Source organism: Salmo trutta, chromosome 16 (assembly GCF_901001165.1).
Source record: "Salmo trutta chromosome 16, fSalTru1.1, whole genome shotgun sequence".
In the NCBI taxonomy this organism is placed as follows: Eukaryota; Metazoa; Chordata; class Actinopteri; order Salmoniformes; family Salmonidae; genus Salmo; species Salmo trutta.
In genome coordinates, this window is record NC_042972.1 from 14,971,812 (window position 1) to 14,996,662 (window position 24,851).

Consider the following 24,851-nt stretch of genomic DNA (forward strand, 5'->3'; position numbering starts at 1 on the left):
TTCACAATATTTATGCCAAGGATATGCAGTAGTCCAATGGTACCCAGATAACTATTCTGTGTGTGTTGCCAGCTCCAGCCTCCTACAACAGAGCAGCCACCCTCACCACTGACGGCCAGCCCTGAACACCACATCCAGAGGAGAGAGGTCTACAGGGATCCTCTGGATGAACAAGGCAACCTGGTGAGATAACCTGGTGTGTGTCTGTATTTTGGGGAAGGTGGTTGGGGGGGTTCTACATAGCTAACCCATGTGGCGTCAACACTGATACACGGCCGCAGAGGTCTATTGACTCTGAAAACAGTAAAACAGAAGATAGCTGCTGTTAAATGAAGTCACTTGGCACTTGGTCCGGGAGCAGAGAAGCTAGAGAGTATAGTGGTGATAATGAGGTGTCTTATGGGAGTTTATTGGCCTGCCTAACCTCTTCTCTTCCTGAATTCATTGTCTATTATTCTTTTTTATTTATGTTCGTAGTTTTTCATCGTAAATGAAGTCTCTTTTAGTCAAGGCTTTCGTTTCATGTCCTAACGATATCCTCATGAGCTGAATTACAACAGAAAGAAAACATAAAAACCATCCATGGTTTCCCCTAATACCCACAAAACACAAACTGAAGGGAAATCATTTTATCGTGAAAGGAGATGAGGATATCTATCATAATAAGCTCTGATCATAATTATACGTTGTATAGAATTATTTTTATGTGAAATAAATGTCTCCTGCTCTTTGTTTTTGTCCTCTTACATTCTCCACCCGATTATTCATTCCTCCTTTCCCCTATCAGTCAGTATACTGTCACTTCAAAAACGAATGACCACAGAACAATTAACCATGGCTCCTCATTTTACACCAAGGACACAAAACTACAAACTAGTGTCATTCCCTTTCATTTAAAGCAACGGGAATCTCTCTCTCTACCAAAACCTAAAATTGAACTATCCAGTGTTTCCAGATTTCTATGAAACATTACCTATAATTAATTACAATAATGAGTTATATACATTTACTTCATTTAGGTATGTTAAAAAGCAGCTTTTCTGTGTTGTAATGGTGTGGGTGTACCCCAACAACAGAATGGTGTGGGCGTATAACGGTTATTACAAATATTCAGGCCACTGATTGACCAGCTCAGCCAATGAGGCAGAATGACATCATTCTCTATGAGGAAATAGCAAGCATTTTTTAAATGGTCTGTTTGCAAAACAGGTTTAAGGTGAGGTTTTTTAAGTGTTTTTTTCTCCAATTTATACTTTGGCCCCAAATACGAGTATAAGACGAGTCTACATTATTTGGGTATGAGTTAACAGAATATTAACTTTTAAAAGTATGATTTTCCCTGGACAGTTACTTTAAAGATGCATTATGGAAGTTGAGTTACTAATTGTTTACCTCCAATTTGGTCTTGAATGATACCCCAGAAGCAAAAGTTCTGTATAGCCTCTTGTACTGCTCACAATCACAGGCTGTTAGCTGTAACTGTTTGTGAGACTGATTAAATGTAATGCACTGGTGGTCTGTATTGATGACTGTGTTCCTTCCTCCATAGTCGTGTTCTACCGCTGAGTGCTGGAGGCTGCGCTGTCATGTGGGGTTACTGGAGAGAGGAAGCAGTGTCATTCTGACCGTCCGCTCACGCATCTGGCCTGAGACCTTCCTTGAGGTGAGAGAGCGTGACTCTGTAGTTTGTACTGCTGTCATGTCCTGTATTCTCCTTCTCCTCATATTAAATGGTCATTTGAATAGCACATGTACTGTATATTCTGTTGTGTAGATCAAATGTGATTGAATTTGGTATTAACAATCCTTATGATGATGTAGTATTAGTAGTATAATACTACTGCTATTATTAGTAGTAAAAAACGAAGAATGAAAGCGATACAGATAAATGTAGGTCGCAAGTCTGTGGTACAATGCCGCCCTCTCCTGGTAGTGAACTTTTACAGCGAAAGGTATTTGGTTTTTGGTACACACTTTGGCAATATATTTAAAATGATTTATTCAACTCATCCTTTCTTTGGACAAATGCTGCAGAGGGCATACAAGCAGTATGTGCTGGAGTGTTCTGTGGAGTACGGAGTCGAAAAGATGCCCTATTCCATCGCTCCCAAACTCAAACCCAGTGGATCCAAGAAGGCAAGTGCTGTTTTATTCTCCCCTTTATTTAATAATCTGTTAATTTACCTTTATGGTATGGATGCTTTAGGCCTGTCCTGTCTGTGCGATTTGGGATATCAAAACATTTAAAAAAAACTTTATGAGTAATGTCACATTTAGATTTGAAGTCATCTATTTTTAAAAGTGACTTCTCATTTCCCCATGGTAACAACATGTGTTGCAGGTCCTGACTCCAGTGATGTGGAACAAGCCAGACAACCAGTACATGGTACCACTGTGGATCATCATTCTGGCCATACTGGCTGGATTGCTGCTGCTAGCCCTGGTCATATATGTACTCTACAAGGTAAGGGTGGCCACGTAAAGGAAAAACTTAGCATACTAAATTACAAGCATGTAATGTCATAATGCTTGTTAACTGTTGATGATTGAGAATCTGTCATATAACCAGATGATGTCTTGGGATATCACATTTTGGTTGTTATATGGTCAGGCAACCACATTACAATATATCTTTTTTTACTTCCTTTTACAACCAGTATACAACCTGACCATGATACCACCAGTTGTTTTCATCCAGGAAGTAGCATAAAATGGTATCTAAAAACTATTAGATAAGATCAAGTGTTTCAAATTTGACAGTCTTGAAAGTGGATGTTGGTAGCAAATAACGATGAACTGCAAACTAACTAAACTGTCTGGTACTATGAGGACTATTCATGTAATTATTACATTTGAAATTGTTCTAAGTCTCCTTTCTCTTTCAATCTTTCCAGTTGGGCTTCTTCAAACGATCCAATCCTTATGGTACAGCCATGGAGAAAGCTCAACTCAAACCACAGGCTTCTTCTGAGGCCTAAACGATGGACCATCCCAGACGTCGCTTTGAAAACTGGAAAGGCATTGCGTTGGACTTAACTTATAACTCTAAACAAACCACAGAGTACTCATGTATGAAAGGAAGTCCATCCACAGGATGAGTACCACTGGGACCTCACTGGCATTCAGCCTTCTACTGCACTGAAATGCTGAAGCAGGCAAACCCACAATGAGATGTCTGGCCTGCATTATAATAGAGCTATCCTGAAAACGGGTATATTTTGCATACGGTTTGCATAGACAATAATCTCTTTAAAATATAGCTTTTTGCTTTGATGTGGGGAAATATCCATCAAAGTAGCAACCCTGGCTGAGGCAATGGAGCATTTATTCAATTGTTTGAGTCACCAAATACGTCTTTATCTATGAGGTGAGAATGTTGGGGAAGGTGTGCTATTGAACAGTAACAGCCAAAGTCCTCCGAATGCTAGGAGCAGAAATAGACTCATAAAGTGTATCAGTCAATTTAAAATGTGTTTTCTCAATGTCACAAAAACATATTGATGGAGTTTGCTACTCCAAATTGCCTTACTTTGTCCCGAAATAGACCATCCCTGACCCTGATGGCAAGTTAACATTGCCCACCATCTGCTAACAGGTGTTACTACTACTAATAGGTGCTTGTCGACAATCAGTTAGTCAGGGTCATTGCGCTGTTGGACAGCTGGCAGTATATCACCATATCTGCCAACACGAGTGCGATTTCAGATTTTCTACAGTGTAGTGCTGCCTCATAGCCACCAGTTTTACAATAAGGGCTTGCTAGCTGGAGAGAGGTCAGAGATTCTTTTAGAGGAAACGCACCTGGCCTTTTTGCTTAAACATATTATCTGTCATGTTCTTTCTGATGCATTTTGTTACTATGCAACTTTACCACATTTGTAAATACAGTGCTAGAAGTTTTTAGATAATTGTTACAGTTGAAGGATATAACCTCACATCCCCTAATCACTATTTATAACACGTTTTTGTGCATTCAACACAATGAATTTGATCATACTTAAGGATATTTTTTCTTTGTTTTGAGCGGATGTATATTTCAAAGTAGTACATTTATAATTTTGTGAAGAGTATATCAAACTGCATTGGAAATATGTTTTTCTGTGAAATAATTCCCTCCCATGTTGGGAGTTGCCATGGCTTTTTCATGTTGTTTTGCTGTTGACGACTAAAATTAAATTACCATTTTATTTTACCCTATCCAAATACAGATGCCATATTTAATTTGTTGCAGTAATTTTCATGCACAGCAGGAAATGCAAAAGTCTTCTAAAGTTTGTCATTTCCACTTTTAAAAACGTAATTTGCCCTAACTGAAAATCAGGGGCGGAAATCCCGGGGGGGACGGGGGGGACACGACCCCCCCATCCTGGGAAAAATATGATTTGTCCCCCCCAATATATCACTGAAACATAACTATGTAATTTAAATATTTTTAATAATACGCAATGAAAGCAATTGTGCTGATTATAGACACTTAATAGCGCGTTTTTAAGTTTCAAAAGATTGCGACCCCCCCACCCTTTTCCTCACAATGGTTTGATCCACTGGCAAGGTAACAGAGGGGTCGTAGCCACTGTCTGAAAGGCACTCAATGAACGTAACTGACGTGAGGTTAATCCAGTCAATCGCGCACACACACTAGCTGAATATGCAGAGCTAGCGCGCAAATATTAACTATTAAGCTAGCTAGTACCTATTCCATTTATGTGGCCTCGTCAAAGATGGAATCTTTGCTATCGTCAATTTATTCCGAGATCAGCATGCAGATGATGTAAGTTAGTGCTTCAAAGTCCCTGTGATAACCTTAGCGATAAACTGAAGTCCAAACTGAACAAAACTACACTCTCTTCTACCATTGTCTTAAATATATTTAATGGTCTCGTTGCAAAAGCTAAATTGTCACAAAGGAACTTTTATTTATTTATTTTATTTAACCCGGGTAGCAAAGATTATAGCAAACACCACTGAAACTGAATTGGTGCTCGCTAGCTTTGCAAATTCAGCTATTGTTGGAAGCCAGCCAATATGAAACAAACTATTAAAATTACAAAAGGTTGCAGCATATGTTGTGTAAATGGTGAACTCATACAGCTGTCAACTCTTGTCATTTTAATCCGTTTCACATTTGCTAGCTACCTTTTAGATCGAAGCCCAAATAGAATGATAAAAGATAAGATGATAGAAGCCCATCTCCTACTGTAAATAACCTACACACTGTGTGTGTGTGTAGCCAGCCAGCCAGGTAGAAAAATGGCAGAAAAATAAAAGACGGACATCAGAGTATTTTTCAGTACACCAAAACGCAAAGTAAGAACCCTAGTAGCCTAATATCTCAAAGACTAGTTGATAAAAAGTTCATAAGAAAGAAATGAAATTCTAATGGAAATGTTTCACAATGATGTCATTAGGCAGAGCAGGCAACAGATGGCACACAGACAGCAGAGTTGGGGACAGATATGCAGGGACAGACTGGCAGAGACAGGGAGTCTCAGGTAAGTTTGTTGAGTCTTTGTTTGGCAACATTATGAAAGGTTCTCCATTTTTTTTACTTGTAAAATAGGAACATAATTGGAAAATGCCATGGATACCCCCACTCTCAACTTAAACTGGTGACTGAACTAAGATTTGTTAAAGGCAATGGTATTGCTGTTGTGAGTAGTTGTGTAGTTTTGGGTACCGGTAGTTAGGAGTACGGCAAACACCTTATTTCTTTGGTTCCTCAATATACATTTACCATATTACAATGTAGGCTATGTGTTACAGCACTACTTTTGGTGTCCCCCTCAGGAATTGCTCTTGAGAAAATGTAATGTAATTGTCCCCCCCAAAGTTGATATCAGATTTTCGCCCCTGCTGAAAATGTATCAATCCCTACAAAAAAATGCCATTAATTATAATCCACATAATTATAATTGATTTCCTGTTGCTGGAATTGGAATAGTTGTTGATGACTTTGCAAATGCTATTGTATATAGGCCTAAATAGCATCAATGATAATATATGAGTGACAACATATGGTCACATTTAATTTGCTCCATTAAACCTAACCTTTGGAATGACTTTGCTAGCAACAGTGAATCTATTTAGCTTTAAAGTGGAGAACTTTCAACAATCATTCTCACGGTAGTGTCATGCCTGCTCCCGCTCTTCCCCCTGAGGGCTCCAGGCTGCCCTGCATTACGCACTCCTGCCACCATCATTACGCACACCTGCCTTCCCTCGTCACACGCATCAGTGAATTATTAGACTCCCCTGGACTCAATCACCTGTTTATTTGTCAGTTCCCCAGCTCTGTTCCCCGCTGCTGCATTGATTATCTTACATCTGTGTTTTACCCGTTTCTGATGCTGTTCCTGTCCTGTTTTCATGTCTCTTCCGATTAAATGTTGACTCCTCGTACCTGCTTCTCTTCTCCAGCGTCATTCCTAACAGAATGCAGCAGCCATCAAATTAAGCATCAGGGAGTGCTGGCGGTTCGGTTGGTGGTGACGTCGGGTCCAGGGGCTGCCGCCGATGGAACTGGGGGTGCCTTAGCTGGATCGTCGGGCTTCCTTGCCCCAGTTGGCTCGGAAGACGCCCATCCCACGTAAGGCCTCAGCCGGATCGTCAGGTTTTTACGCACAGCCAGCTCCTCAGGCTGCTACGCCTCAGGCGGATTATCGGGCTCCCATGCCTCAGTGGGATCGACAGGCTCCTATGCCTTAGCCGGCTCGCCAGACTCCCACGCCTCTGCCGGTTCGTTGGGATTTTACGCCCAGCCGGCTTGGCCATCGCCGTGCCTCGGCCGGGCCCGTCAGGCTCGCCCAGGTGGGATGCGGGGTGGAGCCCCTAGGGGCGGGTACTGTCACACCTGCTCCTGCTCTTCCCCCCTGACCCTCGATGGCGCCAGGCTGCCCTGCATTACGCACTCCTGCCACCATCATTACACACACCTGCCTTCCCTCGTCACACGCATCAGAGAATTATTGGACTCACCTGGACTCAATTACCTGTTTATTACCTCCCCTATATTCGTCAGTTCCCCAGCTCTGTTCGCCGCTGCTGCATTGATTGTCTTACATCTGTGTTTTGCACGATTCTGTTCCTCTCCTGTTTTCATATCTGTTCTGATTAAATGTTGACTCCCCGTACCTGCTTCTCTTCTCCAGCGTCATTCCTAACAGGTAGCATATTGATAATAGTCAGGTAATGCCAAGACTATTGTTTTTTTTATGATAATGAATATAACATTGAAGATCTGATGTTTTAAAGGTAAAAATTCCTAATATTTTTGTGTGTTGAAATATCTAGTCAGTTATTTCATATGAATTCTGCTCCAGCTGTGTTGTGGCATGAGGTGGTTCTATAGTACACGCATGTTGTGTGAAAAGGGGTGGATACTTATGAATTTCATTTTGGTGATTAGAAGGCATAACAATGAAGCTAAGTAATAACTGTGATTGAGTGTAGATGATATGAAGTTGTCTGTTGAAATTTGGTTACCATGATGACATAATTCTGTGGTTGAAATTTCACCCTAAAAACAAAGTTGATAACTTTTTTCAAATCCAATATATTTTCCACGTATATGCCGCGTCACAATACGTTGACAAATGATTGTGAAACAGAGTTGATTCAACCAGTTTGTGCCCAGTGGGTAGGCAGCGAGGCTGATGTAGGCTACTGTTGTCACGACTTCCGCCGAAGTTGGTCCCTCTCCTTGTTCGGGCGGCGTTCGGCGGTCGAAGTCACCGACCTTCTAGCCATCGCTGATCCTCTTTTAATTTTCCTTTGGTTTTGTCTTGTCTTCCATCACACCTGGTTCCATTCCCAATCAAATACATGCTGTAGGGATAATCCATGGCCCGGAGCCTGTAGGGATAATCCATGGCAAGAAGCCTGTAGGGATGATCCATGGCCCGGAGCCTGTAGAGATGATCCATGGCACGAAGCCTCCAGTGATAATCCATGGCCCGGAGCCTCCAGTGATGATCCATGGCACAAAGCCTCCAGTGATGATCCATGGTGCGGAACCTGTAGTGATGATCCATGGCACGGAGCCTGCAGCGACGGTCCCCAGTCCGGAACCTACAGCGACGCTCTCCAGCACGGAGCCTCCAGCAACGCTCCCCAGTCCGGAGCCTCCAGCGACGCTCCCCAGTCCGGAGCCTCCAGCAACACTCCCCAGCCCGGAGCCTCCAGCGACGCTCCCCAGTCCGGAGCCTCCAGCGACGCTCCCCAGTCCGGAGCCTCCTGAGACGGCCTGCAGCCCGGAACCTCCTGAGACGGCCTGCAGCCCGGAGTCTTCAGCGGCGGTCTGCAGCCCGGAGTCTTCAGCGGCGGTCTGCAGCCCGGAGTCTTCAGCGGCGGTCTGCAGCCCGGAGTCTTCAGCGGCGGTCTGCAGCCCGGAGTCTTCAGCGGCTGTCTGCAGCCCGGAGTCTTCAGCGGCTGTCTGCAGCCCAGAGTCTTCAGCGACGGTCTGCAGCCCAGAGTCTTCAGCGACGGTCTGCAGCCCAGAGTCTTCAGCGGCGGGCCTGCAGCCCAGAGTCTTCAGCGGCGGTCGGCAGTTCAGAGCCTCCGGCAATGATCCATGGTCTGGTTCCTCTGGCGACACAGAAGCGGTGGAATCAGCGGGCGGTGTGGGGGCTACGCCCCGAACCAGAGCCGCCGCCAAGTATAGATGCCCACCCGGACCCTCCCCTATAGGTTCAGGTTTGCGGCCGGGAGTGTTTTATAATAAATAACTTTTTGAATTGGCCTATACCGGTTGTTGATGTCCTCTCATTTTTGCCACAGGCTATGAGCCGGCCTGTGACACTATGTTCTATTTTCTAGTTTTTCTATTTCTATGTATAGTTTATTGTTTTGACCTTCAATTGGAGGCAGCTGTTCCTCGTTGCCTCTAATTGAGGGTCCTATTTAGTAGGGGTGTTTTTCTATGGGTTTTGTGGGTAGTTGTTTCTTGTTTAGCTGTGTGCCTGACAAGACTGTTTTCGTCGTTCTTTTTGTTCAGTGTTCATTTATTTTAATAAATAAGAAAATGAGCATTCACATTCCTGCTGCATTTTGGTCTAATTCATACAACGCCCGTGACAGAACTACCCACCACAAACGGACCAAGCAGCGGAGGAAGGAGCAGCAGCAGAGCTCTGTGGAGTCATGGACATGGGAAGAGATTCTGGATGGGGCAGGACCTTGGTACCAGGCTGGGGAGTACCGGCGCCCTAAGGAGGAGCTGGAGGCAGCCAAGGTGGAGCGGCGCTATTATGAGGCATTATACGCACCGAGAGGCAAGTGCGAGAGGCACCCCCAAAAATGTTTAGTTTGGCTGGGCCTAGGGTAAGCCTTAAGCCAACTTCTCGTGTTTATTATGGGGAGCGGTTGGCAGTGAGAGCACCGGTGTATGCGGAAGTGCGCACGATTTCGCCCATGCGCACGCACAGTCCGGTGCGAGCGATCCCAGCTCCTTGCAAGGGCCGTGCTAGAGTGGGCATCCAGTCAGGTAGGAGTATGCCTGCACAGCACATCTGGCCACCAGTGTGCCTCCTAGGCCCAGGCTACCCTACACCTGCTCTACGCACGGCAGCCATCAGGCCTCTGCACAGCCCAGTTCGCCCTGTGCCAGCACTCAGCTCGTGCAGGGCTACTGTTACCATCCAGCCAGGACGGGTTGTGCAGGCGGTGCGCTCCTGACCGCCGGTGCCTACTCATGGTCCAGTACGTCCTGTTCCCGCTCCTCGCACTAGCCTTGAGGTGCGTGTTTCCAGTCTGGCGCCTCCAAAGCCAGCACCAGGCCTCCAGTGTCAGCCCAGTCTAGTACGTCCTCTTCCCGCTCCTCGCACTAGCCTTGGGGTGCGTGTCTCCAGTCTGGTACCTCCAGTACCAGCCCCACGCACCAGGCCTCCAGTGCGTCAGCCCAGTCCAGTTCGTCCTGCTCCTGCTCCTCGCACTAGCCCTGTGGTGCGTGTCCCTAGTCTGGTGCCTCCAAAGCCAGTCCCACGCATCAGGCCTTCAGTGTGCAGTCCCCGTCCAGAGCTTCCGAGGTTGTTGTTTTTTACAGAAATGTTTGGTGATTGACCAAGGGTGTGTCTGAAATTCAATCTGGAGTGCCAGAGTGAATTCATGAACGCACCCTAGGAATGCCTTGGAGATCGAGATCGACCGGTTTGTGACAACTGCTCTAAGCTTACAGACTGCATTGCACTGTTCTAGGTTTCGACTAGATGGGATACGGCTTTTGTCAGATTTTACTTTTCATAGCATTGTAATGAAACAGCAGGCAGGGAGCAGGTCTCGAACCCTTGACCTTCAAGCCCGAAGTCCGGCGCGCTATCGACTGTGCCGCAAAAGCATGCTCGGGCGGCAGAGTCGATTTCTGCGCTTATAAACCCAGGGTCGTTACAGCATGTTAGGAGAAATTGCACAGCAAGTTAGAAGAAATAACATAGGCGTTTAGGATAATTAGATTAGAATTCAACTTGACGTTAATTTGACAAAAGGTGTATCCTTTCTAGCCATGACCCCTGTTCCACTCTGAGCAGTGGTCCTCAGTTGCTCCTTATCCCTGGGGTAGGATGGGGGGAAGGAGAGTTTGTTGCCATGCAACAGGGGAAGGATGGACCTTGATGGAGGGAGGCGACCTCTTTGGTTTACAGGTCCCTCTGGGAGGAAAGGGGGTCAGAGACAGCCAGGGGTAGGATGTTTGGAACAGTTGGGGTGACATCAGGACGTCCAGAAGCTGTGAGTTTGACCTCTGACTTTCTACAAGACTCAAGGGGTCTGCCAAGGGATTTGTCAAGTGTTTTCAGGCTATATCTCAGCAAGGACTCACACTGGCCTTGGCTAAAACAGAACAATCTAGCTAATTACAAACACAGGAAATGGCTGGAACTTTCTGACTTTCATTTCTCTAGCTTCTTCTACTCAGAGCTGGAGATCGCTTAGCATGTTCTGCTCCACATCACCCGTGGGCGGAGAAACAGTTTTCTTGTGATTAACTAATATTTTTTATGATAACTTCTATTTATTCTGCTATATCTCCATAGCCTTTTGTACAATTTTTATTTAACCTTTATTTAACTACAGTATTGTATTCAGTAGCACATGATAAGTAATGAAAGGTATATTGTAACACAGGATGAACTGATCTTATTCAGCTAGCTTAGGCCTATATAGCTAGCTTATACAAGCTATTGTATATTAGCTTACACAATTTATAGATGTCAATAGAGGGCTGTAGGGTCAAGCTTCCGAGAACTAAGGTAAGGAAGTGGCAAGAGTCGTCAGAGGTGTAAGAATAACTAGGAGTACAAAACTAGGGTATTTGGTGCTGAGGGATGTTATATATTTTTTGCCTGCTGGTGTGCAAGAATACCACAGAACGACTGAGCAATCTCTATCAAGTCTTCCAATACCACAGAATGACTGAGCAATCTCTATCAAGTCAGTGGGCGGTGGTTTCTCATAATTCCGCAGTCGCTCGAGCCTACCACCTCTCTCTGGTGTGATGCCGCATTCACAACATCTCATAATTTTCTTAAATACAAGCATACGACTGGGAAAAATTCACTTGAATGCCCCTCCAGCTGGTAATTACTATTGGGAAACTCGTCTATCATCCCTGTGCGCTGAGTTTCCTACTTGCACCTCTCGGACGTAATTTGTCAACAAAAAAGACAGCAAGCATGGAGGCATCTTCATCAGTATTTGTTTATGTTAAGAACAAAATACAAATTGTTCATACAAAATGTATTCTGTTCATCTCCATTTATTAATGTAGAAAGTGAAAGCAGCTCTGGATATCATTTTTATGGGCACAAGCCTTCTAATGATCTCCATGGGCCTCCATGGTATTTCCCAGTTCAAAATGTGAATGCATTCAACTCATATTTAAAACTTCACAACTGGCAATTACCACCTTCCCAACTGGTTATGAATGCAGCATAAGGATTTAATTGATGCCTTATCATTGGCTGTGAATATTAGATAACAGCATTGTCAAGCAAATGTGTGGAAGGTCAGTAGGTATCTGGGTAGTGAAGGGAGGGATGGGGTTCCGTTGACAAGGCTGAGGTGGGGTCATTTTGGATTGGGAAGTTGGTTAGTGTTTGTGGGGAAACACCCAGATGGGAGGTGTGAGGAATGTGGGGTTAGCTACCTGCAGATTCAGGTAGCTAACCTGGTTGGTTAGCTACCTGCAGATTCATGCAGGGTAGTAACTTTATGAGTTGGGATTATGGTTAATTGTTTAGCTAGCTGGCTAGCTACATGTCTAAACAAAAGACTCCTCTATGTAAGTAACCCTGTCAATAGAATGTTCATGATGTCACTGCAACAACTGTCAATAGATGTAGCTGGTAAATTTGCTCTGGCTATCTACTCCGATTTCAGAGCACTCGTCTGAGTGTGCTAGAGTTCAGAATAACTGACAAATTTACGAATGCTCAACATCCGTTGAATATGGCCGGTGTCAGTAAACGTTGGTAAAAAAGCGTCATTAAATTGTTGCCAGCAGCACAGTTGCAGTCACCAACGCTATGAATAACGTAAAAACAGCCTAACCAGCTCTGCTAGGTCAAGTAAACTGGTTCCCTCATTTGTGTCTGGAAGTAATATAGAAAGCTAGCCAACGTTAGCCAGTTAGCTTAGGTGCTTGACTGCTATTGTTAGGTCAGAACGCTCGGATCTGAGAGCAAAACGCTCTGAATTTACAAACGGACAATCTGACAACGCTCTGAGTTTACAAATGCCCAGAGCACACTCTGGCACTCCAGATTGAATAAACCAGACTTTAGTCTTGAAATCTTTGGTTGTTTACTATATGACCTCACATGTAAATCCCTAAAGAGCTGGGTGGGGCTAAAGTTTAAGAGGGTGTGAACGATGCTGAATGGGTGTCGACAAAGAAGAGCTATCCAGTTGGTGTACCAAAATATTCAAGGACCATTTTCTCAAACGTGAGGTTACAAATGTATCAACTTTCAAAGCAGAATTACTTTTACATTGTTCCTCTACTGTAGTGTATGATATACCATTTTCTAGCTCTGAGGCTTTACTTTTATCCAATGTAAAAAAACACAATTTTCACATTTTGCTACCGAATCGAGCTGGTCGGTCACAAATGTGTAATTCGCACTCCGACCTGAGAAAGGCAGCAATACAGCGTCTATTCTGTCGGAAACGCAGAAGAAGAATAACAACAACCGTTTTTAGCTTACAAATAGGGCACATCGTTCGTGTTGCGTTATTGTATAGACTTTTATATTAACTATGTCGATTTAGCTCACATTTGCAGCAACGTAACGTATTAACTACTATTGTCGTTCGGACGTTTTTATCCCAGTACACTACCATGCAGCTGTTAAACTAGCTTGAGTCGTGGAGTACAGAAGCGAGTTTCTCAAAACAAAGCACTTGTTTTTAAACGTTGACGGTATTGTTATTTAAGTCTTCTTGTCGTGTGTCATCCGTCCCCAATGGGGTTCAATAAGACGTACATCAGTATCGGGTATGCCTCTTTGGGCATGCTTATAGGATTCTCTGCGTTTCTCGTGTGGAACATCGCGTACAAACAATCATGGACAGCTGCAATGGGAGGATTATCAGGTAAAGTATTAGCCAGAATGTAAACAATTATTTATTTTGTGAATGAGGCTGCAGACATGATGTAACATATTAGCTTTTGCAATATTTTCAGGATGCAATTGTCCATCTGACTCGCATGAACTGGATATTGACACAGTGTCGGTACCCATCTCATGTTACAAGTGTTACTGTCCTCGAGTTTGGAGTGACACATGTTTAGAAGCCCACACTTGAATGTATTTTTCCAAAAGAAAATGGAACGTTAACTACAGAATGTTGCAGATATCATGCAGATATCATTTAGCAGTTTTAAAGCAACTTTTCTTGCAATTCAAACGTTTTTCCATGTATAATGTGTATTCGAGTGACTCGCACATTACTACAAAACCTATGGGCAAATAAAAAAACCTAGCTAAAAACGTTAATGTATAGCATCCGTCTCTCTCCTCGCCGCTACCTGGGCTCGAACCAGGGACCCTCTGCACACATCAAGAACTGTCTCCCATGAAGCACCGTTACCCATCGCGCCACGAAAGTCAGAGCAAGGGGAACAATTACTTCAAGTTCTCCGAGCGAGTGACGTCACCGATTGAAACGTTATTAGCGCGCACCTCGCTAACCAGCTAGCCATTTCACATCGGTTACATTAGCTGACATGGGCTTGTTGATCTGGACATTTCTGACAAGTTATAAATGGCTCTCTAAGGTCTGCAATGACTGACATGACAAGAGGAAAACTGATGATGCACTACCCAATTTTGAAATTTCACCCTGTGCATTTTACTATTACAACTTTCAAGAGTAAGTTGAAAGCCTTCCTGGTTAACCTGGAATGTTGGATGTTCCTGATGCTAAAACAACACTGGTCAAAAACCTGTCAGGTGTCAACTCAAACTGTACTGTATTTCTGCTTACACAGCCTTTTTAAACAGTCTCCTCAGATGAACTTGGCACACAAGTCCTGCTACTCATCCCATTGGAAGTTATCTCCGCATCACCATTACAATTTGCTGACCTGATAAGAGTGGAAGCCTGCGCCTACCATAAAGCAATTAAACTTTCAAGTACCGTAAATTCCGGACTATAAGCCGCAACTTTTTTCCCACGCTTTGAACATCGCGGCTTAAACAATGACGCGGCTAATATATGGATTTTTCCCGCTTTCAATTTTTATTTTTTTTCTTCAAATAAACACATTCTGTGACGTGCTCAGTTTTTTGGCGGCATGAAGCTTTCATTAGACCAATGAAATTGCCGAACGGGTTAAGGTCAAACTGCTTTTTTGTTTACTGTTTAGATTAAATCGAGCGCTCTCAAACTTCCCATCATTCTGATTACAGTAGTCATTTTGTCACCCTCATCATGGCAAAGACACGGAGAAACGCATATGATGCAGCTTTCAAGTTGAAGGCGATTGATCTGGCTGTTGGAAAAGGAAATAGAGCTGCTGCACGGGAGCTTGGTCTTAATGAGTCGATGATAAGAAGTTGAAAACAGCTGCGTGAGGAATTGACTCAGTGCAAAAAGACAACTAAAGGTTACTGCTAATTTTTTATTTTTTGTTACAAGCCGTGTTTCGTTAGCCTATTTATTTTTGTTACAAGCCGTGCTTCGTTAAAGTTCATTTGTTTCAATGTACCGGAAGACACCTGCGGCTTATAGACATGTGCGGCTTATTTATGTTCAAAATAATATATATTTTTTAATTCAGTGGGTGCGGCTTATATTCAGGTGCGCTTAATAGTCCGGAAATTACGGTATTGAACATTGGCTACACTGCAGTCGGAGGATCATTAAGGCCTAGTTACCAACCATGCATAGTAATTGTACAATAAAGAAATGTACTATATTGCCTAGTATTATTTATGTGTTTTTATTTTATAATGTGTTGTAAAACACAGGTATTGACAGTGTAATGCTAAGAGCACCCCTTTTGTCAGTTATGTAGTGACCTAGTTAATTAGTGGTGCGTTTGTGGCTGTGGACTTTGAGCTCTCGTTAGTTCATCCTCTCAGGTCAGCAAGTTTATCTGTGTGACTTTTCTCTCTCTTCATTGTTGTAAACTTCTCATACTTCTTCTTCGAACAGAATAGTAGCTGCAGATGCCTATTTAGTGATGTATTTAGTAATATATTTGTATTGTATTATAGCGACCCGCTATGTGTTAGGCTATTAGTTGGTTGTGTTGTACTTACCAGTACCCAGTGTTCGCGGGGTCCGACATGCCAATCAACCTGCTATCTGCCAATCACGGGAATGCCTGGAATGTTCTGATGCCGGGCATCCTGGTGGTTGGCGGAGTGGCGTGGAGGGGGGTTGGGCAGGGGGATGGCGCATTGCAAGTTAAGACCAGGTTTAGCCGTTGTTCTATCTCTTACGTCTGGTCTTCACAAGAGGTCACGTTGTTTTATAGGCTATCCTTCATTTATTTGGCGTGGGCTACGGCCAAACAGTAGCCTGTGTGAAGTTGGGTTAATAAACCATAAATTCCTAAACTCAATCCTCTGTCTGGACAATTGTTCCTTTATGATCTAGTCTGGTCATTACAATATGTATATTTCACATACAGTGTACATCTTGCTGTTGTTAAATCCATGATTTCAATCTAACATGAAGGCAAATGACTTTTTATAAAGTGCGCTGTCATTAATGTTCCAAAGGCCAAATCCACTTTTTTTTTTGTGGGGTCATGATAGCAGCATGTGATGTGTGGTGCCTGTGCCAATAGAGAAACAATCAATAAAGGTGCAATTCTTGCACTTTTTTTTTGGCGTGTGCTTGGTCATATGATTGTAAACCATGAGATGGGGAAATTAATTAATTGACACAGCAGAATAAGACAAGCCTTCTCTGTATCAGAGCATGAAGTCTGATACCAACAGGCTCAGAGACAGTTTCTATCTACAAGCAATCAGACTGCTTAACTCTTGAAATGGACTGACCAGCTGCACTCCTTAGCACACACGCACACACTCACACAGATATAGACTTTCACACATACATATACATTCATGCTACACACACATCACAGCTGCTGCTATCAGACTCTTATTGCCACCCCCCGCTGTTCTCCAAAATGTGTAAATGTTGGACAATAAATGGTGCCTTCCTGTATTATACTTATGCTAAAATGTTTATTCTATTCTGCTGAGGCATTGTTCATATTCTTATATTTTATTTCTTATTGTTGTTTATTTGTTGAGAAGGGAACCTGCAAGTAAGCATTTCATTGGACGGTGTATACCATGTGTATACCGAACATACGACTAATAAAACTTGAAGCTCCCTCTAACAATTGAACTTAGTAGCTTTTCTGTATCCCAATTCTCTACACTTTCCCCCAAAAACTCCCCATCATTGATTTAAAAGCTTTGGATTGTTGTAAGCATTGGTAGGAGGGAGTTTCCACCATTTGTTAAATCCACGACAGGAAGTGTGCAAGTGCACACTTCAGGAAAAGGGTGGAGAAACAAGACTCAGCCCTAATCACTATCTGACCATGCTTGAAAGAAAGCCAGTATGGTACTTTCAAACCTCAAACACTGTTAAAACTTTTTAACCCCCAACCCTGAAGAGAGAACATAAAGTTTATGTAGACTACTTCCTCATTAGTTCTGGGCCTGTATTCAAAACATGTGTCAGTGGGTTATGATCCAGGATCTAGTCGTCCCTGTCTATATACACTTATTTTTACTAGAGCTGGGATTTGCCAGGGACCTCACAATACGATATTATCGTGATACTTAGGGTGTGTTCGTAAATTCACTCTGGAGTGCCAGAGTGCGCTTTGGGCGTTCGTAAATTCAGAGTGTTTATTTTTGGCTTGGTCTGTTTCTCTAACTTGTTTTGTACAATGGCATTTTGTACTGGAGTGAACCAAACTTTTTTTTGGCCGAGGAGTAGGGTTGAGCTGAGCGTTCTGACCTCAGCTTGGCTGCTTGACTGCATTGTAACTGGCTAAAGTTGACTGGCTTGCTAGCTACTTTCAGACACAAATGAGAGAACCTCACTCTGACCATTTTACTCGCCCTAGCATAGCTGGTTAGGCTGTTTTCATGTTATCTAGAGCGCTGGTGACGAACTGTTCTGCTGGCAACAATTTAATAGCGTTTTTTCTTCTGACGTTTACTGAAACCAGTCATATTCAATGGGTGTTTGCGCGTTTGTAAATTCATCAGTTATTCTGCGCTCTGGGACACTCAGACGAGAGTGCTCTGAAATCGGAGTAGACATCCAGAGGGAATTTACGAATGCACCCTTAGATGCAGATTCTATATGTATTGTGATTCTCACGATTCAATATGTATTGGGATTTGATACTGTGGTTTTATTGCGATTTGATGTTCCAAACATATTGCTCACGGTATGTCTGCTGCAGAGGGACAAGAGAGAGCCATGAGAAAACAAGTTTTGATCGGTCATGGAAATAAAAGTGCTGATTTATTTTTTTATTTTTTTCTCCCAATTTAAAAAGAAGATGGAGAACAAACTATGAAGGAGAAATACTGGCGTTTTGGTACAGGTACAGCCAACTAGCACAAAAATAAAATTGCGATATTGTCGATACGATATATACCGTCTAAAATAATATCCCAATATGTAACTGTATTACTATTTACACTTATTCATGATGATCGAAAAGGTAAGACTGTTTCTATAGGCCTGTCAACAGTACTCCTACGTTGAGACTCGTTGTGAATATGGCCCTTAACATTGCCACTTTGTCCTACCTAGCATGCCCAACGAGTAAGGACAGTTCAAATATTGTGTAAGAAATGGTGAAAGGGGATTCACGAAGGATAGTGCTACACGTTGTCAAATGGACTTGTTATGAAGCTGACACCGTAAAAGAGGAACATGGAGTGAGTGACAACAGTTTGAATTGAGACACAAATGACACAGCAAAACGTTATGTGCTGTGTCAGAATATGTTCGCCCCTAACACATCTCCACACAATAACAAATAGTAGCCTAACCTCAATGGCCATGTACTCTTATCTCCACCTGGCACAGCAAGAAGAGGACCGTCCACCCCTCAGAGCCTGGTTCCTCTCTAGGTTTCTTCCTAGGTTCCTACCTTTCTAGGGAGTTTATCCCTAGCCATCGTGCCTCTACATCTGTATTGCTTGCTCTTTGGGGTTTTAGGCTGGGTTTCTGCATAAGCACTTTGTGACATCTGCTGATGTAAAAAGGGCTTTATAAATACATTTGATTCATTGAATGCAGTTCAAGATTTTATAACAAAGAGGAAATCTTCATCCTCAAATTCTTTCAATTAAATACTTAAGAAAGTTACTTAGTGCTTGTCTCATCATGTCAGGAATTTGACTCAAAGTGTAAGGATTTTGAACAACCAGCCCCTGACTGTCTGTGTTTCTGTGTCTCTTCCCCCTCAGGTGTGCTGGCTTTCTGGGCCCTCATCACCCACATCATGTACCTGCAGGACTACTGGCGCACCTGGCTGAAGGGCCTCAAGTTCTTCCTCTTCATGGGAGTCTTCTTCGCCCTTCTGGCAGTGGTGGCCTTCATCACCTTCCTCTCCCTCGCCATCACCAACAAAGAGTGTGAGTCTCTCACACACACACTCCATTCACTCTCTCATTCCTTCACTCCTTCTTTGATCCTAATTTGCTTCTCATCTGCCCTTCACTTGCTCTACTGTTCATTCTCTAATCACTGTTTTTCATATAAGGCTGAAGTCATCTGTGTAAACTGCTGACCTAGACACTTGCGTATAATCCGAGCACAAACAAATAAGCTAGCGAACGTCCTTGGCTGCTATGATAGCCAGTTAGCTAGCTAGGCAATGTTAGCCAACATAAGACTGTAAAGTTAGCAAACGTTAGATGGGTAACGTTAGCTTGCTTATCCAAAGTCTAGCAGTTGGCCTCTGTAGCTAGCTAACACCAGTCAGCTGAAAGCTAGCCAGCTAACAAACAGGAAAGAAAGGCAGCAAGCTATATTTGGTCATGGAATTACTTAAGCCATTAGTTAGCTAGAACCAAACAACAACAGTTGACCTTGACACAGAAGTCAGCTCGCATTAGCTAGCTCGCGTCCAAATGCCAGTCCTACATTTTTCCACAAAACATCGCTCACTAGCTACATCAGTTCAAACCAACACTAAACTTTAGGCAAATTGTCACGGTGCTAGCTTACAATGCATGCAATGGGCTTTTGCAACACTAGCTAGCTGCCTACTCCATAGTCCAAGGTGCTAGCCACATTTCACTGTCAGAACACAATTCAAACTGTAGCTGAGAAAAAAAATGGCTATGACTTAACCTTCAAAATGTTATGACTTAACCATTTTCTTTTACTTTGCATTCAACGGGAATTGAGTAATATTTTGCGATATAAGACTGTCGCAATCATTTGAGCTTTTCACCTTCTGAAAACTACAGACAATTACTTTTGTCTATCCATGGTCAATTCGACACATTCTACAAACAGTTCAAAATTGATTTGAGTTATTAGAAGGCAACATCCAGCAGACCAGGGTTTAAACCAGCAACCCTTGCAGTTATGCACACACACCACCTGTGCTGTTAAGGCCCAGACCTTTTGGCGGAGGCTGAATTAATGGGTAAAATAGCACTGCTGATGACTGACTTGATTGTGAAAAAAAGTCTGGCTTTTTGTGGAAATGTATAATGCACCTTTAACAGAAAATCACCTTCCGGTGTAAAAAAACAATGTTTTAAGTGACAAGTAGGCATTGGTCTGAAGCCAAAAAGAAAGGAAATTCACATGAGCACCACAATGCCTACTCCACCCATGGTCTACTAAGGTTTCCAGCACACAGCTTTGACCTACAACAGTAGCTATGTTGGTCTATTGTACTTCAAACAATGTGTATGCAGGTTGCTAAGGATTCAAACCTTCTTAAACAGCCTAATTCATACTCTTCAGTGGAATAATGGACTTTACTGTGTTCTGCAATTAAATAATGTGTATATACACTACTGTTCAAAAGTTTGGGGTCACTTAGAAATGTCCTTGTTTTTGAAAGAAAAGCAAAAAGAAAATGTCCATTAAAATAATATCAAATTGATCAGAAATACAGAGTAGACATTGTTAATGTTGTAAATGACTATTGTAGCTGGAAACGGCTGATTTTTATTTATGGAATATCTACATAGGCGTACAGAGGCCCATTATCAGCAACCATCACTCCTGTGTTCCAATGGCACGTTGTGTTAGCTAATCCAAGTTTATAATTTTAAAAGGCCAGCATCCCGGAGTCGCCTCTTCACTTTTGACATTGAGACTAGTGTTTTGCGGGTACTATTTAATGAAGCTGCTAGTTGAGGACTTGTGAGGCGTCTGTTTCTCAAACTAGACACTCTAATGTACTTGTCCTCTTGCTCAGTTGTGCACCGGGCCCTCCCACTCCTCTTTCTATTCTGGTTAGAGCCAGTTTGCGCTGTTCTGTGAAGGGAGTAGTACACAGCGTTGTACGAGATCTTCAGTTTCTTGGCAATTTTTCGCATGGAATAGCCTTCATTTCTCAGAACAAGAATAGACTGACGAGTTTCAGAAGAAAGGTCTTTGTTTCTGTCCATTTTGAGCCTGTAATCGAACCCACAAATGCTGATGCTCCAGATACTAAACTAGTCTAAAGAAGGCCAGTTTTATTGCTTCTTTAATCAGGACAACAGTTTTCAGCTGTGCGAACATAATTGCAAAATGGTTTTCTAATGATCAATTAGCCCTTTAAAATTATTAACTTGGATTAGCTAACACAACGTGCCATTTGAACACAGGAGTGATGGTTGCTGAAAATGGGCCTCTGAACGCCTATGTAGATATTCTATAAAAGAATCATCAGTTTCCAGCTACAATAGTCATTTACAACATTAACAATGTCTACACTGTATTTCTGATCAATTTGATGTTATTTTAATGGACAAAGAATTTGCTTTTCTTTCAAAAACAAGAACATTTCTAAGTCACCCCAAACTTTTGAACGGTAGTGTGTGTGTGTGTGTGTGTGTGTGTGTGTGTGTGTGTGTGTGTGTGTATATATATATATATATATCTCTCATTAGGCTGTATGTATTTTTATATATAGGCCTATTGTAAATGTGTATTATTATTATTATAGCATTATCATCTTTATTGCAACATGAAATACAAATGCACACAACTTTAAGCTACATATTCATTTTCACATGGGTAATGAACTGCCCATTGATCCGCACAGCAATTGATAAAACAGGACCATGTTTGCAAGTGTTTCTGAGTTTGTGAATATTACACAGGTAAGCTAACGGTTACAGAAATCAGGAATGCAGACAGGCTCTGTAGACCTCTAAAAGAGTGACTGTATCCAACACACCATAACCTGTTGTTATGTTGGGTGCCTACTGACCCAAAAAATATGTTATGAAATATACATTTTTCTCAATTACATGTATTGCTAAAATAAAAGGTTTAACGAAATACAGGCAGGCACCACATATTACTACAAGACAAAACAGCTTGCTCAATCAAGCGTGATGGTCTTTTAAGTATAAAAGAAAAGCTTGCTTTCGTATAATTTTAAAACGCTTGAACTGGTATTGGAATGGGATGTGTGAAGAATCCAATACTTTAACATGTATGCGGTTCAAGTCACATTATTGTGGCAGCACCTCCTCTAAGAGTAGGAATTAGGCTGTTTGAGAAAGTTTGAATCTTAAGCAACCTGCCTACACATTATTTGAAGTACAATAGACCAACATGGCTGCTGTAGTAGGTCAAACCTGTGCTCTGGAAAACCTTGGTAGAGCATGGGTGGAATAGTTATTGTGGTGCTCGTGAATTTCCTTTCTTTTTCGACTTCAGACCAATGCCTACTTCTCACTTAGCTTAGTTTTTTGTTTTTAGTTAAATCTATTTCCACACAAAATGACTGCTTCCCAGAGATTTTGTGCTGTGAAATCACATAAGTTCATGGGGTTATTCTATGTGAAATCCATTGCCTTTGTGTATGTTACAAGCCTGAAGCTGTGGTCAGTTTTTCTACAGGAACCTTCATTGAGAAGTACCTGAGTCAATGAAATGTGTAACGGTGTGCCAATCAGGTCTTTTGCACTGAGTCCGCAAGACTCTAATATCTGTCATGTCTCTGTCATTTCCAGCACTGACTGACCCGAGGAGCCTGTTCCTGTCGGGCGTGTGGAGTTTAATGACCCTGAAGTGGTCCATCCTGCTGGCCCTCTACTCCCACCGCTACCGCAAAGAGTTTGCTGACATCAGCATCCTCAGTGACTTTTGATAAAGGCCATTGAACCCCTCTATAGTGAGGGAATGAGTACCATGATCTCCACCTATGCCCGAGCCTCCTTGTTTAGGTTACCCCCTCTTTTCCTATGTCTGTGAAATCAAGTCAACGTTATTTTGTCACGTGCACAGGATACAATCGGTGTAAACAGTACAGTGAAATGCTTACCTGCAAGCTCTTCCTTAATAATGTATTATTCAATATCAAAGAAATAGAAAATCCACAATAGAATCTTAAAAAGCTCACAGAAATAGGGAATGCTCATTGCCTGCTAGCCAGTCTATCCACAAGTTCATCCCTATTTTCTACTGTTTATGTATTTTACTGTCTTTCTATACATATGTATGTGACACTCTTGTCTGTGTTCCTGTTGTATGTCCTCTAAAGTTGTTTTAGTCATATGCCAATATCTCTCTTTATGAGATTAGGGGTTCTTATTTGATGAATTTGTATCTAATCCTTGATGATCATGTACATCTACAATATACCTAGGATGTCTTTTATATATATATATATATATATCATTTCTCTCTGATTTATTTGTGGTTATGATACAAAATTGATTTCCGTTCTCTTGCCACAAGGGGGCGTCACTCCATCAAATATGTTGGCTGTTGGAAAATGTTTTTAGATGTAAGCCTATCTCAGATTTCATCTCAGTCTAGTATAACTGTACTCTACCTGCACAAATCATAGAACATCAATTCTAGACAACAATAGGACACGTCACAGGCATGTTTGGGAAATCCAAGTGGTCGGATTTTATTATGACTCTGTTCTGTGTTATCCGTTTTTGCACTTTGTGCTTGGGTTCATAAAAACTTACTGTCACCTGTAGTCAGTATATGTGATGAAGCCACTACATTTAGTTTGTTGGGTCTCAACACTATTTGGAAACACTTTACTTAATGCTGACAGGTATAATGCATTTTTTTATGCAGTTATAATGCTTTGTAAGACTTATCATAAGACTTGTTTGACCCCCCCCCCCCCATAAAGTCTTATAGCATTATACCTGCCAGTGTTAGCCACTTTCACAGCATCCCACCACCACTGACTGTATAAAATGACTATATGAAGAAAGATTGTACTACCATCCCATAATGTAAGAACAACTGCTTTTACAACAGTTGCAAGTTCATTTCAAATGTGTCTTTAGTACTCGTCGTATTTGAATGGAGATATTTTGTAGCATTTTTATTATTGCCGTGATGGGAAGTTGTCAACAAAGTGAGCAAAGACCGAACCAATGATGTCACAAGTGTGAGAAGGACCATTGGGGCTTAATAATATGAGCCTTTGACCAATTTTATTCCGGTAAATGCTTTGACTCCCAACACAAGGACCCGAGTCCGAAAAGGTACCCTACTCCCTATATAGTGCACTACAGATGGACCTAGGACTAATTACGTGAATGCTTCAGTAATCATAAACATTTTTTTGTTGCTTCTCAGATCCAAAATATTGGTGATCGTCATACTGCTGCCTGTGGAGATTAATTTGATCCTGTTCTTCCTTTTTAAAAGTCTGTTGTTTCTATGTGAGCTACCACATGTAGCATATTGTAATAATGAAACATGAAATGATGTATATCCACTTGCGTGTGTGTAGGAATGTATGTCTGTTGTACAGGTATGTATGTGAGAGCCATATTAATAAAATATAATTGTAGGACAGCCGTTTTTATTGCGTTGGTAGTACATCTCGTACAAAGTCATACATAACAGTTACAACCTTGTGTTGTACCTCAGATCAAATCAAATGTTATTGGTCACATACACATGGTTAGCAGATGTTAATGCGAGTGTAGCGAAATGCTTGTGCTTCTAGTTCCGACAGTGCAGTAATATCTAACAAGTAATCTAACAATTCCCCAACAACTACCTAATACACAAGTGTAAAGGAACATCCTCTGTTGTACAATGTGAGTGTGTACTAGGCATAGGGCGAAGTGTCTATAGACTGATTTTACAAAGATGTGCTCCGTTCTTTTGAATTAGCTTTACTAGCAGATAGAAAG

The 24,851-nt window shown here is 42.2% G+C and overlaps 2 protein-coding genes across 4 annotated transcripts in view; both read left to right on the forward strand.

The window, feature by feature from the left end:
- LOC115150153 (integrin alpha-5) overlaps positions 1-4,203 on the forward strand; it is a 69,717-nt gene extending 65,514 nt beyond the window's left edge. For 2 of the 3 annotated variants that reach the window (XM_029693129.1, XM_029693127.1), the window contains exons 26-30: positions 73-183; positions 1,550-1,663; positions 2,035-2,137; positions 2,315-2,464; positions 2,895-4,203. In XM_029693129.1, coding sequence (XP_029548989.1) covers positions 73-183; positions 1,550-1,663; positions 2,035-2,137; positions 2,315-2,464; positions 2,895-2,971 — 555 coding nt within the window. In that variant the 3' untranslated portion in view covers positions 2,972-4,203. The remainder of the gene's footprint in view (positions 1-72; positions 184-1,549; positions 1,664-2,034; positions 2,138-2,314; positions 2,465-2,894) is intronic. The other variant, XM_029693128.1, reaches the window with a different exon arrangement.
- Positions 4,204-13,151: 8,948 nt separating this feature from the next.
- Positions 13,152-24,510, forward strand: LOC115150154 (heme transporter hrg1-A-like). The gene is made up of 3 exons (XM_029693130.1): positions 13,152-13,584; positions 18,960-19,127; positions 22,689-24,510. Exons 1-3 carry the CDS (start codon positions 13,455-13,457, stop codon positions 22,823-22,825), a joined length of 435 nt encoding a protein of 144 aa, XP_029548990.1. The 5' UTR covers positions 13,152-13,454; the 3' UTR covers positions 22,826-24,510.
- The last annotated feature ends 341 nt before the right edge of the window (positions 24,511-24,851 follow it).